The 13918-nt window shown below is 41.8% G+C and overlaps 1 protein-coding gene across 1 annotated transcript; it reads left to right on the top strand.

Moving 5' to 3' along the window:
- Positions 1-3661: 3661 nt before the first annotated feature.
- znf503 (zinc finger protein 503) lies at positions 3662-6667 on the top strand. Its single transcript, XM_020091793.2, has 2 exons — positions 3662-4357; positions 4724-6667. The coding sequence occupies exons 1-2, from the start codon at positions 4079-4081 to the stop codon at positions 6152-6154; spliced, it is 1710 nt and encodes a 569-aa protein (XP_019947352.1). The 5' UTR covers positions 3662-4078; the 3' UTR covers positions 6155-6667.
- The last annotated feature ends 7251 nt before the right edge of the window (positions 6668-13918 follow it).

Consider the following 13918-nt stretch of genomic DNA (forward strand, 5'->3'; position numbering starts at 1 on the left):
TCCCACACTCGGAAAAGCTCTCTCCCGGAGAGAGAGGGAGGGAGAGGGAGAGGGAGAGGGAGGGAGAGGGAGAGGGAGGGAGAGAGAGAGAGAGAGAGAGTGTCTGTGTGTTGCGCATGGTTTCAGTCTCTGCTCCACCGTGCTTCTCCTCCACGGTGTCTCACATCTGACAGAAAGCAATGAGAGCTTGTGTTTGACTCATTCAAAATGCGTTTTCTTTTACACAGAGGGACTCGTTGTTGAGTTATTTTTTTCCTTTACCCCCCTCTGACGTTTTTACACCGGAGCTTAGTGCGTCCAGGTAATGTCGTGCCACCGACTTTCCTGTAAAGCCTGTTCTTCCTCCTTGGACTTTGCGGGAAAGAACCTTTTTCGTGCATGCGTTTGAATGGTTTCAATAGTCTCCTGTGCAACCTGCGTCTTATTGCATCTGTTTCTGCGAGTTGGGAAATAATATGCGTCCATTATTAGAAGAAGAAGAGAAAAACATTGGCTTCAGGTTATTATCTCCAAGTAAATAATAGAGCAGGGAGTTACAAGCAGAAAATAAAATTGATAACTTAATTTTAAGAGCATCAAAACAGACCTGGTACAAGTAATGTGCAGTTTATTTAAATTATGAAAACAAAAATTGAGGATTTGCAATTTAAAAAAAGTTTGATTGTGTATTTTATATTTGTATGGTCATTAAATTAGCCATAAGACTGTGAATGTGGCTCGTCCTCAGTCGGCCCGTGCAGCTCAAAGGGGATCCTTCACAATATTTCCTCACGAGATGTTAATAGTTGTATTTGTATGCGGGGAGTTATTCATAAACACGTCAGCGTTATGAAATATATGGTGGGATATTAAAAACTTTCTATTTAAATATCGTGAATTATGGCCAAGAAAATGTGTTCCCGTTTAAGGGGGAACGCCAAGTATTTTGGTGTCTGGTGCAGGAGCCCATTCGTCATGCGGGACAATAAAGAGGGTTTTCGCCTGACAGTGGAAATTTATGGTCGCCCTTCTTTGCCCTAATAACTCACATATTGTGTCACGGACTGACAGCCCTTGCAGAAAACAGCAAGCCTGTTATCAATCACACATCTTTGCATATTGTGAAACGCACCCCCCCTCCACACACACACACACACTACCTTTATTTTTTGTGTCTGCCAGAGAAAAACACTGGGAACATTTGGAGGAATTAAATCTCCTCATTTGTCCCTTCTTCTTCTTCCTCTTCTTCCCTCATCTCTAAATCTCACGTGAAATTGAAAAGAACCACTGGAGCATTTTTGTTCATTTGAATTACCTCAGAATTATGAGTTATGTCTTCATAAGGAAGAGGAGCTTGTTTTCATTAGTTCATACACGGTTTACCAGCACAGGCCTATATATGAGCTCAATCTATTTTTTCATACCCTTTGTTGGGGAAAGTGTGTTTTTACTCTTTGTGTATTATTAGATTTATTTGTAAATTGTTTCCTTAAGTTCTTCTTATTTTGCCCATGTGGTTAAAATGTCTGTTTGGTTTTATTTTATTCACCATAACCTGCATCCCAAATTGTATTTGCGGCAGATTGAGGACTCCAACACTGCATTTTTTTAGTTATACTGTCTTTATTTAAATATTTTTATTTCTAGGAAAACTTTTTTCCCTGTATTTGTTTATTTTTATTTCTAGGGAAAGACATTTTCTGCCCCCTTGACCGTCCACTCCAGGTTTTCTTGCTCTCCAAGTTGACCTGTCAAGCAGATTACCACAGAGGGAGATTAATGGCAGAGGCGGGTTGCAATAATAATCGTTTTGTTTGATGTGACAACTTTGATAGGCGTTGATTTACTTACAAACTGATAGGCTTTTAATTGAGCGCCTCCATCCCGATTGAGATGAAAGGCAAACCGCATTGAAAAGCTGCCCGATTGCCCCGCAGCCTCAATACTGATTAGCCATCTCAGCGGTGAATAGTTCAAGGCATTTCAACTTCTTTTTCTCGGGGTTTGGCCTGACAGCACCATTCCTCTTTCTTTTCTTTCTCTCTCCTTCTTAAAGAAAATAAATCATTCCCATTGTATGTAAATAAAATCGAGCTGACATCAATATAAAAATGTCCGGATTTCTGTTTTGTTCGCCGCTCTTTGTTATTCTTGTTGCAGATGACAGTGTGCCCCAGGCGGATGACAGGTTTTAACAGCACAATAGCAGACGCGTTTAGCCGAAATGGACACGGCTGTGTTTTGAGAGACCCTGGATTGTTCCTCGTTATACGTGAATGAAATCTTGCAGATTGTTCAAACTAACTTATTTTATAGACCATGTGAAATATGCTATTAAGAAATATAAATATTAATAATGAAGTAGATACTTTTCATTTCCCATTTTTAATCATAATATTTTTCTTTTTTTAACAACTTGTGTGAGTATTTTTTGGGTTTTTCGTCCCCGGTGCTTTTCTCCTCAAAACCATAATCACCCGATTACATGCAGCAAAGAGAACTTTTGCACTTTTGCGCACAATGAGAGCCACTATGAGGAACGTGAGCTGGACTCTCTGCAACTTATCACGGTCCCATCACATGTGCCACCTCCGAGGGGTTTGAGGAGCAACTCCAAAAGTTTCACACAGAGGTTTAAGGAGCAGGACAGTGGGTGTTCGGTGTGTTTGCGCCGCAGTTTTCCTCGTCCTCCTTCCGGACCTGGACCGAGGACGACGCGGCTAATGTCGATGCATCTAGTAATTAAAGCTCAACTCGAGAATCTGATTTAGTTCCTCTGAAAACTCGCTGTCTCTCTCTTCCTCCTGCAGAACGTCTCTCTCTCCTCCATTTGTTCTCTCCCTGCAGTCACACTGGCATGTAATCAGCCACAATAGCTGACATAAATCAAGCGGCGGATTGACAGCGTCTGACAAATAACTGATTGATTGCGGTGGAGCAGAATTGACACTTGACGGAGGGGTGGAGATAGAAATAGAAGGGCGGTGTATATTATACTGAAAACATGTGACATTCACATCCCTCCATCACTACATTGGTCTATTCCTGTCAACGCTTGTCTGTTAAGGGAATTCAAGCTGAAACGGTTGGTTTTATGGTTGCCAGTGGAAAGAGAAAAGAAGAAAAGTCCCCGTGCGTAATTTACGCACAGTTCGTGCTCCACACTGTTGGCTAAAAACAATCAAAGCATTTGTTCAAATAAAGACAAGAGTTCTAACGTGTGTTTACTCAAAAGTTTAGATGTAAATATCTAAATATGGAAGCAATGAAAATGTTGGCTAATGATTGTATAGGGACTATGCCATTACAAATTGCATAGGCTCATTTAATACCAGACTAAAATGAAAATCAATGTACCACTGATGCTAAACCATGTTGTAACTTTACACTGATAATAAACTAAGTGTCTTTATACTTTGTATCCTACATACAACTTATTAACATCGCTCATATTAGAAACACACAGTGCGTAAATTGTGTAATTTAAAGACAAGAGGATATCATTCACCTTTCTTATCATATTATTAATATTCAATTATTGTTATATTCATTATTTATTCGAATCTGTAGCCCCACATGTTTAAAAAAAAAATAGCGTAAGCGTTCACGGAAACCAAAGTGTTAAAGCCTGTCTCCTCCCCCGAGCTGTCAAAATAGAGGCGCTTACAAAGAGGAGAACGTCACATCCCCTTGACCCTCCAATCACCTCAGGGTCCCATTTGATTGGAAGGCGGCAAAGGCTTTAATCTCGGACTAATTCAGCTGCTTTTGAAGTGAAAATTTCTACCAGTTCGTACTTCGGGAGTACAGAGCGAGGAGCTGCACACAGACGCACACAAGGAGCAGCGCCCATGGTGCCAGACGCAGCCGAGGATCTGCGATCACCTCGCACGGTCTCCCTTCCAGCCGCCGCGCCTTGCTCCCTCACCTCCAGGATTATTACCGATTATTGAATAATTTTACGTTCTTTTCCCCTTTTTGCTCCCACCCCGAGAGAGAGAGAGAGAGAGAAAGAGAGAGAGGGGCTCGGTGCTTTTCTCATTTTCTTAATGAATCTGACGAAAGCATCGCCGTTTCATTTCCTGACAATTGGGACATGATCACGTCGCCCTCGGTGTCTGCCCTGAAAAATAGTGATATTCGCGTAGCCTGGGAAAGCAGCAACAGCAGCAGTCGCAGCAGCAGCAGTTCTCGGAATAGCAGCTCAGCGAGCATCAACAAGCCTTTTCTCCACTCCGCACCTCCATCTGATCCACTACGGCAAGCAAAGCGACTTCCCATCAAGGTTTTGAAAATGCTTACGGCACGGTCAGGACACATTTTGCACCCGGAGTATCTGCAGCCTTTGCCTTCTACCCCGATCAGTCCCATAGAGGTAAGGAAAACATTTAAAATACTTAATGTCAGCGCAGAATGATGCGTATTTTCATTCTAGATGATAGGTGACAATGTTCTGGGAGCAAATATTGTTTTCCCGTAACTCTCCAGCTCTGATCCCAGTGTTTAAAACAGTTATGTGTTGTATGAAGCCCCGCAGTTTGTTGTTATTATCACAGTCACCGTAGTTTTCTTCACTGAGGAGCCGTGCGTAATTACGCTTCATACATTTCCGCTTGGAAATGTCAGGAAACATCCACGTTACGCTGCTTTCTTTCGGGCTGTTTATTTTATCATCACAACAGGAAGCGTTTAATGCGCGTGTAAATAACATTTATCAACATTTGTTTAATCTTTTTTGCAGCTAGATGCCAAGAAAAGTCCGCTGGCTCTCCTGGCGCAGACCTGCTCGCAAATCGGCAAACCGGACCCACCACCCTCTTCCAAATTATCCTCCGGGTCATCAAATGGATCTAGTGAAAAGGAATCTAAATCCGGCCCTTTGAAACTGAGTGACATCGGTGTGGATGACAAATCTAGCTTCAAACCTTATTCTAAACCTTCAGATAAGAAGGACTCGTCTTCAGGCGTCTCAGGCGGAGAGAAGACTGGTTTCCGAGTGCCGAGCGCCACCTGTCAGCCGTTTACGCCGCGGACAGGAAGCCCCAACTCCAGCACTTCAGCCTCTCCTATGCCATCGGAGGGCAAATGTGGAGACAGGGATGAAAAGAAAGAGTCTGATTGTAATAAAAATGGCACTATGGACGGCTCTGGCACCACAAGCCACAGCAGGATAAGCGTGAGTTGTGGTGGAATTAACGTGGAGGTCAACCAACACCAGGAGACGACGCCTGGCACTAAAACCACCTCCTCCTCGGAGTCTTCATCTGTAACTTCTGTATCCTCCGCATCCGTTCTCGGGTCAGGACTTGTGGCGCCGGTTTCTCCTTACAAACCGGGGCAGACAGTTTTCCCTTTGCCTCCTGCTGGTATGACCTACCCAGGTAGCTTGGCTGGGGCCTATGCTGGCTACCCTCAACACTTCCTGCCCCACGGAGGGAGCTTGGTAAACGCACAGCTGGCTAGTTCCCTGGGCTGCAGTAAGGCTGGATCCAGTCCCCTGGCTGGGGCTTCTCCACCGTCCATCATGTCAGCCAGCCTGTGCAGAGACCCTTACTGCCTCAGTTACCATTGTGCCAGTCACTTAGCGGGCGCAGCCAGCGCGTCCTGTTCGCACGACGCTGCAGCCGCAGCAGCCGCTAACGCCCTCAAGTCCAGCTACCCGATAATGTACCCGACACACCCCATGCACAGCGTCCACTCCTCGGCGCCGTCATTTAGCGGACACCCCCTGTACCCATATGGTTTCATGCTCCCCAACGACCCTCTCCCCCACGTTTGTAATTGGGTGTCGGCAAATGGACCGTGCGACAAGCGCTTCTCCTCGTCGGAGGAGCTCCTGAATCACCTGAGGACACACACTGCTTTTACCGGGGCGGAGAAGTTGATATCTGGCTATCCCGGGTCTTCGTCACTGGCCAGCGCTGCTGCAGCCGCCATGGCCTGCCATATGCACATGCCACAGTCAGGACCTCCAGGCAGTCCCGGGACTTTGGCTCTCAGGAGCCCGCACCACGCGTTAGGACTCAGTACCCGCTACCATCCGTACTCCAAAAGCCCCCTGCCAACCCCCGGTGCCCCTGTCCCCGTCCCTGCAGCCACCGGCCCCTACTACTCCCCTTACGCACTGTACGGCCAGAGACTCACCACAGCATCAGCGCTTGGATACCAGTGAGGAGAACAAGAGACTTTGAAAAGTTTATAGTACTAAGAATGCAAATATAAAGACTTTTATATTAACTGCGCTAAAAACGTTATGGGCGGGATCCGTGGACTTCAACTGTATTTATTTATATGTCGGCTTAAAAGCGGGCTATAATAGCTGCAAATGGAAAAAAAAAATATTTGAGCAACTCAAAAAGTGCATTATGTTGAAACTGAACTCTATAGGTAAAGTGAAACACACACACACGCATACAAACACACACACATGTTAGAGTACTAATTAAAAGTAGGGGTCTTCATTTCGATGTTAATTTGAAATTGCTATGATTGTATTTGTTCTTATTTAATGTCTCAATGAGAAGAGAAATAATTTACATGCATGTTTGTTTCTTAAATTTGAAGAAAAAAAGAAGTTGTCCACATTTTAAATTGCCGTTATTTTTCAGGTGTACACCTTGGAAAGAGAATTGGTATTTTTTTGTATGTATTCTGGAAAAAAAATAAGAAACAATTCTGTTCAATATATATTCGTGTGCTTCAATTTCTTACGTGTTGAAATCAATTACTTTTCACTGGTATTTAACAAGAAATTGGTCTGTTAAATTAATGAGCTTAGGAAAATCTCATTTGGTCATTTTTTTTCGAAACAGGCCTTAAGGTTTTTCAGACTGTCACACTTTTATTTACAGACAAATTAGGAGTATTTATCCAAATAATGTATTGCTTCCATAATTCTTAATATTATAACCTACATGTGCCAAATGACAGAGAAGCTTTAAAAGTTGAGTTTAATCAGAGCAAACTATAAAGTTTAAAATTTTAAAGTTTAATAAGGGAGGTGACTGTGTGTGGGTGTGTGTGTGTGTGTGTGTGTGTGTGTGTGTGTGTGTGTGCACAGAGTTTATAAAGTGTGTGACAGCATTGACTCTGCTGTGGAGTGAATTTTGTCACTTAGTTGTTTTGGATGGATCAGTTTTTGACAGGCATTGTAAAGTGACTTCTGCGTAATAAGTACATTTGTGAAATATTTTCTCTTAGTTTTAAAAACATGGGCACAGTGAACTTATGAATTTTATATTTAACAGATGAATTAAATTATTAAAAAGAAAAATAGATAGTGGGGGAAAAAATCAATTCTACAACCTGTAGAGAAAGGCGGACATTGACCTGGATAATTTGCTGAATTTCAGGTACAAACGCTCAACAATTTATTTTTCGAAAGTGTGTTTTTTTTCTTTATGACAAAGACAAAGCTGCTCCACCAAGGTGAAATTTCGGCATGGAGGCCAACATGGTTTGTGGTTTAAATAAAATTACAATAAATATTTTTTTATGATTTGGATTACACCACCTGGATGTCAAGTATTTCATTTTACATTGGAAAATCTCATCCCATCTGTGAATCTAATGTACAGAACACGGATCCAAAAAAAAGATCGGAGGTTTCATTTCCATAAAAACTCACAACTCGTGGTTTGAGTTTGCAAAGATCAGGCGCATATTCAAATTCTATAGAAATATTTAAAATGACATCTCACATATATAATTGAATTATTTATATTTTTAATGTTTTTTATAGTGGGTTTTTTTCCCTTTTGCACAGATTACGGAAATGGGCATTTTTGCTACAGCAGATTTAGTTCTAAAGTTAAACATTTGGAAAACTTTGCAAGCCAAAATCGGTGCATGGGTTTACGCACAGCCACAATTATTCATCCATAATGTGAGTGAACATAACAATTAAAATAACTTCTGCATCCATCCTTCGACTGTAAACATCTTTAACCGTGTTTTTGAGTTATTTTGGGGCAAACGGTTGATCCTGCTGTTAGGATTTATTTAGATGTACCTCCTCGGCGGAGCTGGCTCTTGTCTATGGCGCAGCGGTTTGTCAGACGAATGAAACTCCTCTCAAAGTGTGTATAAGGCCCACACGCGTCCTAAACTGATGTAATGATGGTGAAAGGGAGCAATTTCCATTTTTACCCACATCATGGTGGCTGTGCTCGGAGGTCCCCGGTGGAAGGCAATTTATCATGTGCCCCTCCCCCTGGCCCTGTCACTGCAGGAACAGGCAGGCACATGTGTGCATGAATTACTGAGCCTCCCACCTACCCCAGCCCTCCCTCTCACCGAGGAGATTTGACACAGAGGAGAAGGAACATGGGGGATTAGAGTATGCAGGAGTAGTAAAGTGCGTATTCACTTTGTCCATCAAGGCCTTGTGTTGCTGGAGCTCAGAAGTGCACATAGAACTACACCATAATGCTGAATGAAGTGATTTAAACATGCAGATATCACTCAAAAAAAGTTTGCTTTGCTTGATTTGGTTTTATCTTGGTCTTTTTAACCATATTAAGTAATAGTGTGGTGAGGGTGTGAAGGGGGCTCACAGGTCAGGGAGCTGAAATTAAGAGGTGTAGTGTTGAGTCTGGCAACGTAAATATAAACAATGTTATCACTCCAGGACTTTTACATGGTTTTCTGAGCCTTTCCACACGAACACTATGTGAATTTGAAATTGTCAACATTGCACAGTGGAGCCAAAACTCTACTGTGTAACTCTGAGACAATAAAGTGGTGCAGTGTTACTCAAAAAGACATTACGTTACAAAAATAAGATAATAAATATAAACGTTTCACTCCTTAGTTTTTGCTAATCCCCCTCACAATTTTGCTGCATGTATGCGGTTTCAAAAATGTGTAAACCAGCTAATCTACATTCACTCAATTATTTTGAAAAAAGTATATTACAAACAAATTTCTTTCAAAGTCTACTGTACTCGGTCCAATTTCCGGTCAAGACTTTTCAGATTCTTGGGACATACTTGCACCAGAGAGGGAGAGAGAGACACTTCAGGAAACCTGCAGGACATCTGGCAAATGAGGGGGGGTGGCGGGTGGCCCAGGACGTGACTCACACACCTAACCCCATATTCAACCCGACTGAATTACCAGCACTAAAGCCATCATTAGTGGGTGTGTGGCACAGTATAAAGACGTGTCGCTGTCTGCAGTGGCCAGTCTGTAGTTTGGGTAACAGCTGTGTCAATAAGGGGAAGTTTCTATAATGTTCAGCGCCATGTCAGACATAAGTAAAAGAGTGATTATTATCTTTTATGTATGTGTGGCTGCTTTGTCAGGCTGCGAATACCAAAAAAAAAAAAAAAAGCTCTCCCTAAAGGGAAAAAGAAGCTCATCAAAAAGGGCTTTGTTTACTTCATGGGCACTTGATAGTTCTTACTTGTAATAATGTTTTATATGTATAGATTGCTGCTTTTCAAATCCATTTTGATTACTTCTCAGTTACCACAGGGAATGACCTCTGTGTTTGAGCATCTCAGCCTTCATGAGTATCGACGACTGTATACATGACATACACCTATATCTCAAATGGGCCTCCACACTCAAGTTGCAGTAAAAGGTGTCAGCTTCACTGGAACGGCCGCCTGTCATTATCTCAGTGTGTGATTTATGCCGACACAGGCTGTTGAGGTGCCCACAGATTTGCGATTGTCGTAATGAAGCCATAAAGCGAGAAGAAATGAAACAAAGCCGGGAGTCAGTGGTCGTAAACAGACCCTCTGCTGCAGGCAAATCTGCACTGAATCTGCATATTATCCAGGAGATTAAAGAAAGAAAAAAAAATCAACATTGTCCTTGGCCACGTGTCATATTCATCAACCCATTTCTGACAAACAGATCCTAGAATCCCCCGACTGAGAGGCGTAATAAAGGTAATTTGGTTCTCGAAATCTATGCCAAGGCAGAGAGGAATCCCCCCCAGCTCTTCTACATGTGGTTACTCTCCTCATTGATTTACAAATGTAAAGTGCTCGTCCAGGTGATGTGAGAGAAGTGGCAGTGTTGATCTTTCTGTGCCACTCACATCTCTAACCACGAGGCACTTTCTTGTGCTTAGACAGCCTAATTGAGGTCATTTCTGTCTGCTTTGGGATCTACAGTGCGCTGGGGTGTTTTAGTGTTCAGATAATTTGCCCATTTTCTCATCCCGACAAAGAATATTTTATGGAAATGCACCCTTATTCCAGGCACCTTAATGGAGTATGTTGGAGTAGTGCGCGAGCTGATGAGGTTGTTGTCTGTCACTGATGAATGTAAAAAGCAGAGAAAATGTCAGGAATGGGCGCAGCTCCAAAGGGCTCCTCGCCTCGAAATCGGCAATGCCTGAGCGCTGTGTCTTCAGGCCGCCACACAATCACAAGGCTATTCTAATTGTTTGGAGCTGTGTGAATACAGTACACGAGACGCAGCATGTGTCTTTTATGTGCAGCCACACAGAGGTCTATCAAACACGGAGTCATCCAACTTAATTTGAGATAAAGGCAAGTTTTTTTTTTTGACAGGTCGGGGTTTTAGTCGGCCACATAATTGCTGTCTTATGCTGTTCGCTCGCTTTTATGAGTAAATCCTGATGGCGTGTCGCCGGCCCTACATGACAGTATGAGCACATGATGTCATTTCCATGGGTGTGGGCCACCAATTACCATGACTCACATGTTTACGAATCCAGGCACAAACCCAGGTCTGATGCAGATATAATAATTAGTTAAAACTCTTGTATTTGATGTCTCTTCTAGGGAATGTCCACAACTCACACTCCTGGGAAACAAACCAACATAATAACGAAATAAGTTATTACTTTATGTAAAACTAAATGAAAGTTTTGTTGATGTAATTGTCGGTAATTACAAGATATTCTGATGGAATGATGGTTCCATTCTTAGGCAACTTCTCTATTCTGCTTAAAGTGGAGATTGCTAGCAAAGGGATTTGCTCTAATCAAAACCAAATGCTCAAGATTTACAACATCTTTTCACACTTTGTTTTATTGTCTTTATTTTTCATTAACCGCCAACACACAAGATGTAATATCATGCTGTTTCCAATCTGACTGTATGAAATTCTGTATTAAGGTCATGCAGTAATAAATGAATAAATAACATTATGCACAGAGCTGAATACAACTGGTTTTGAAATAAATAAACATGCCCACACAGTGGACTGGAAAATGAAAGTCCGACCCAGTTACTGTACGGAACAATCATTTAACTCTAAATCATTTGTAATAAATTCATGAACGAACACTGAGATGGTTAAAAGTAAGATGCGGAACAAGATTTGTTCAGGGGAATGTTTCATGTGGCATAAAGACATGAAAAATACCTACGGCAGTTTTCCTAAAATCTTTAAATCCAAGTTGCATTCTCACAAAATGCTGTAGTTAGCTTGAGGACAAAACAAACAACTTAGCGACTGAGCTCCACATGAAAGCAGCTCAAAGTTACCCTGCGGAGTTTTCATTGTTATAGAATGCAGATTTGTACATGTTGTTGTGTATCTCTTAGTACTTTGAACATTATAATATCTCCACAAACATTAAAGCACATCACACCACCTTAAAGGCTGCTGAGGAATACTGTGAACACTAGACAGCAGCTAACAGTCTATATGCCATTACATGAATGTTAAAGGAACAATCTAAACTTTCACGGATTTCTTTTCTGGGAGAAACACATTCGAGCTGCTATATCAGTGAGTATCAGGTCTCTACAGCCACAACATGTGCTGGATCTGAGGAGTCATGTGACCATTTGGCTTTTTGACCCCGTCTTCAGTGGAAAATCCTGCTCCGTAGGTGCTGTCAATGCTTGATCCACCTACGTGTAAAACTAATGGCTGGATGCAGAGAGATCAGGCACATTCTCAGAGGGGCTTTCAGAGAAAATCACAAACTGAAGTGGGCGGGAAGATGGAATCAAGTTGAAGGAAAGTGGATTCAACCAAAAGTTACACAACAAAACTTCATCACATTTCTGGCAGTGGTGCCCGTAGGGTTTGGTGGATAAGGGGGATTGGTTGAGAGGCTAACTCCTTATGATTTCCCTCATTGAACTGCAAATCAAAACATTTTGCTTTCTGATACAATCTTTTACTTATAGCTTTGCCTTTTTTTTGGCCCATCACATTTTTTTTGAAAACACATCAACTCTGGTTTCCAGTTTTACTGCCACTAAAACAGAGAGGTTTAGAAACCCTGCTGGCCATGTTTTAGTATGAAACTCCAGGGCCATGTTTTTATTTGAACAGGCAGAATGGAGATGTTTGGAAACAATGACATAGACATTCACAGCCGCTTGCTGATTGGGTTTTTTTCTTCATGACTTCATGACCTTTTGCTGATTCGCTCCTATCACATATGACCCTTTCCAAAGAAAACAACCGGCATGAGCCTGGGCTGCCAGCTGCTGGCCCTGTTGTCTTTGCTAAAGTGTGTGGGCAGTTAAACTCTACATTTTGAAATGATACAATGCATGCGTAGGAGATTAGCTGCTATTTGAGTGATCTATGATAATCCTGCAACTAACAACCAAATGCTTCCTGTGTACTCTGGCACACCCATGCCCAGTGTCCGTGAGTGGTCATGTGTTTTCAGGCATGTTAGTGGACGGGGAATAAAAGCAACTGATATGTAGCCAAAACACTCACATAGATCATTGTGGTTTGAAAACATCAGAAGTATGTGTAGCCTCAGACATTTGTGTTCCCACATTATGCCCCTCAGTTCAGTGTTTGTCTGAAAGCAGGTTCAGACACATCAAGGTAAGATCAGTGCTTGATTACACTGAAAGGCCTTTGGAACCAACATAATAGACCATCTTATTCAAATAAAAAACACACAGTAAGTAAATATTTTTTGCTTCCATTGCACCACTGAGCAGAATCAGTTGCAAATCTGTAACGCACCACATGGATGCATTAAAAGTTCTCTGTGTAATGGTGGCACTCCATAGGACTATTATCTAATTTAAGGAACTGCTGAAGACCCAGAAGTTTCTGTATACAGAAAAAAAAGGAAGCGTACACTCCACTGTGATATTCTCCAGAGTTTCCGGGCTGGAGCCAAGTGTGAAAAACAGTAATATATAACACTTATGTGATTTATGAGAGCTATATTTATCACATTGATATAAACTATTCAACTATTACCAGCCTCCACATTACTCCAGCAATTCATTCACGTCAGCAAACCAAACAATTCCCTCCCCTCTGCACCGGCAACCCCAAACCAAACTACTTCTCCCTCCCTCTGGCCATATGACTTTCAATAGAGACTTCTCCAAGGAAATAATGGGAGAGGGGGACATTTCTCAGCTCATCCACATGCAGTAAGTGATGATGCTGCGATGTATCACACATTGATCTGAGGCATTTGGGGGAGCCGAGCGTATTAAGAAGGGAGTGGAGTAGACTAATGGGCCTGACTGGGAGACAAATTGGGCCAGACATACAGCAACACAGCCCCAGGAAATATGGTGGCTCACATCACTTTTATTGCTTTAATACATTTTAGTGTTAACTGTGAAATTGAACCTCAAATTACCCACAATCCATTTGTTTTTTCCCTCTCTTGTTGTCCTCCGCCCTGTAGAAGGTGTAGTGAGAACATAATATGTGGCCATATGCTGAACAAGCAAGTTTCTCTCTATTCCTTTTGAAATATTATATTGAAATAATAAGAGATATTGTTGTGTAAAAATTAAAGTTTAGGAAACTAAAGGAAAGTTCTTTTTTATATACCTGCAGATATTATGATCATTGGGGCATTATGCCACTGCAAAGGAAATCTAATCTAACAGATTATTGAATATAAAAATTTTTACATTTACATTACATTTTAAATAAACTAAATAAGAAAATATGTAAATAGCTATTATTCTCATTTTGGTGTCCGATTGAGTTCTAGTGAGTG

The sequence above is a fragment of the Paralichthys olivaceus genome, chromosome 14 (assembly GCF_024713975.1).
Source record: "Paralichthys olivaceus isolate ysfri-2021 chromosome 14, ASM2471397v2, whole genome shotgun sequence".
Taxonomy (NCBI): Eukaryota; Metazoa; Chordata; class Actinopteri; order Pleuronectiformes; family Paralichthyidae; genus Paralichthys; species Paralichthys olivaceus.

Excerpts from the sequence above, each read along its gene's own strand:
- znf503 (XM_020091793.2), top strand. The coding sequence starts at position 4,079 with ATGATCACGTCGCCCTCGGTGTCTGCCCTGAAAAATAGTGATATTCGC. Across the intron at positions 4,358-4,723 it reads CCCCGATCAGTCCCATAGAG|CTAGATGCCAAGAAAAGTCC; the intron begins GTAAGGAAAACA and ends TCTTTTTTGCAG.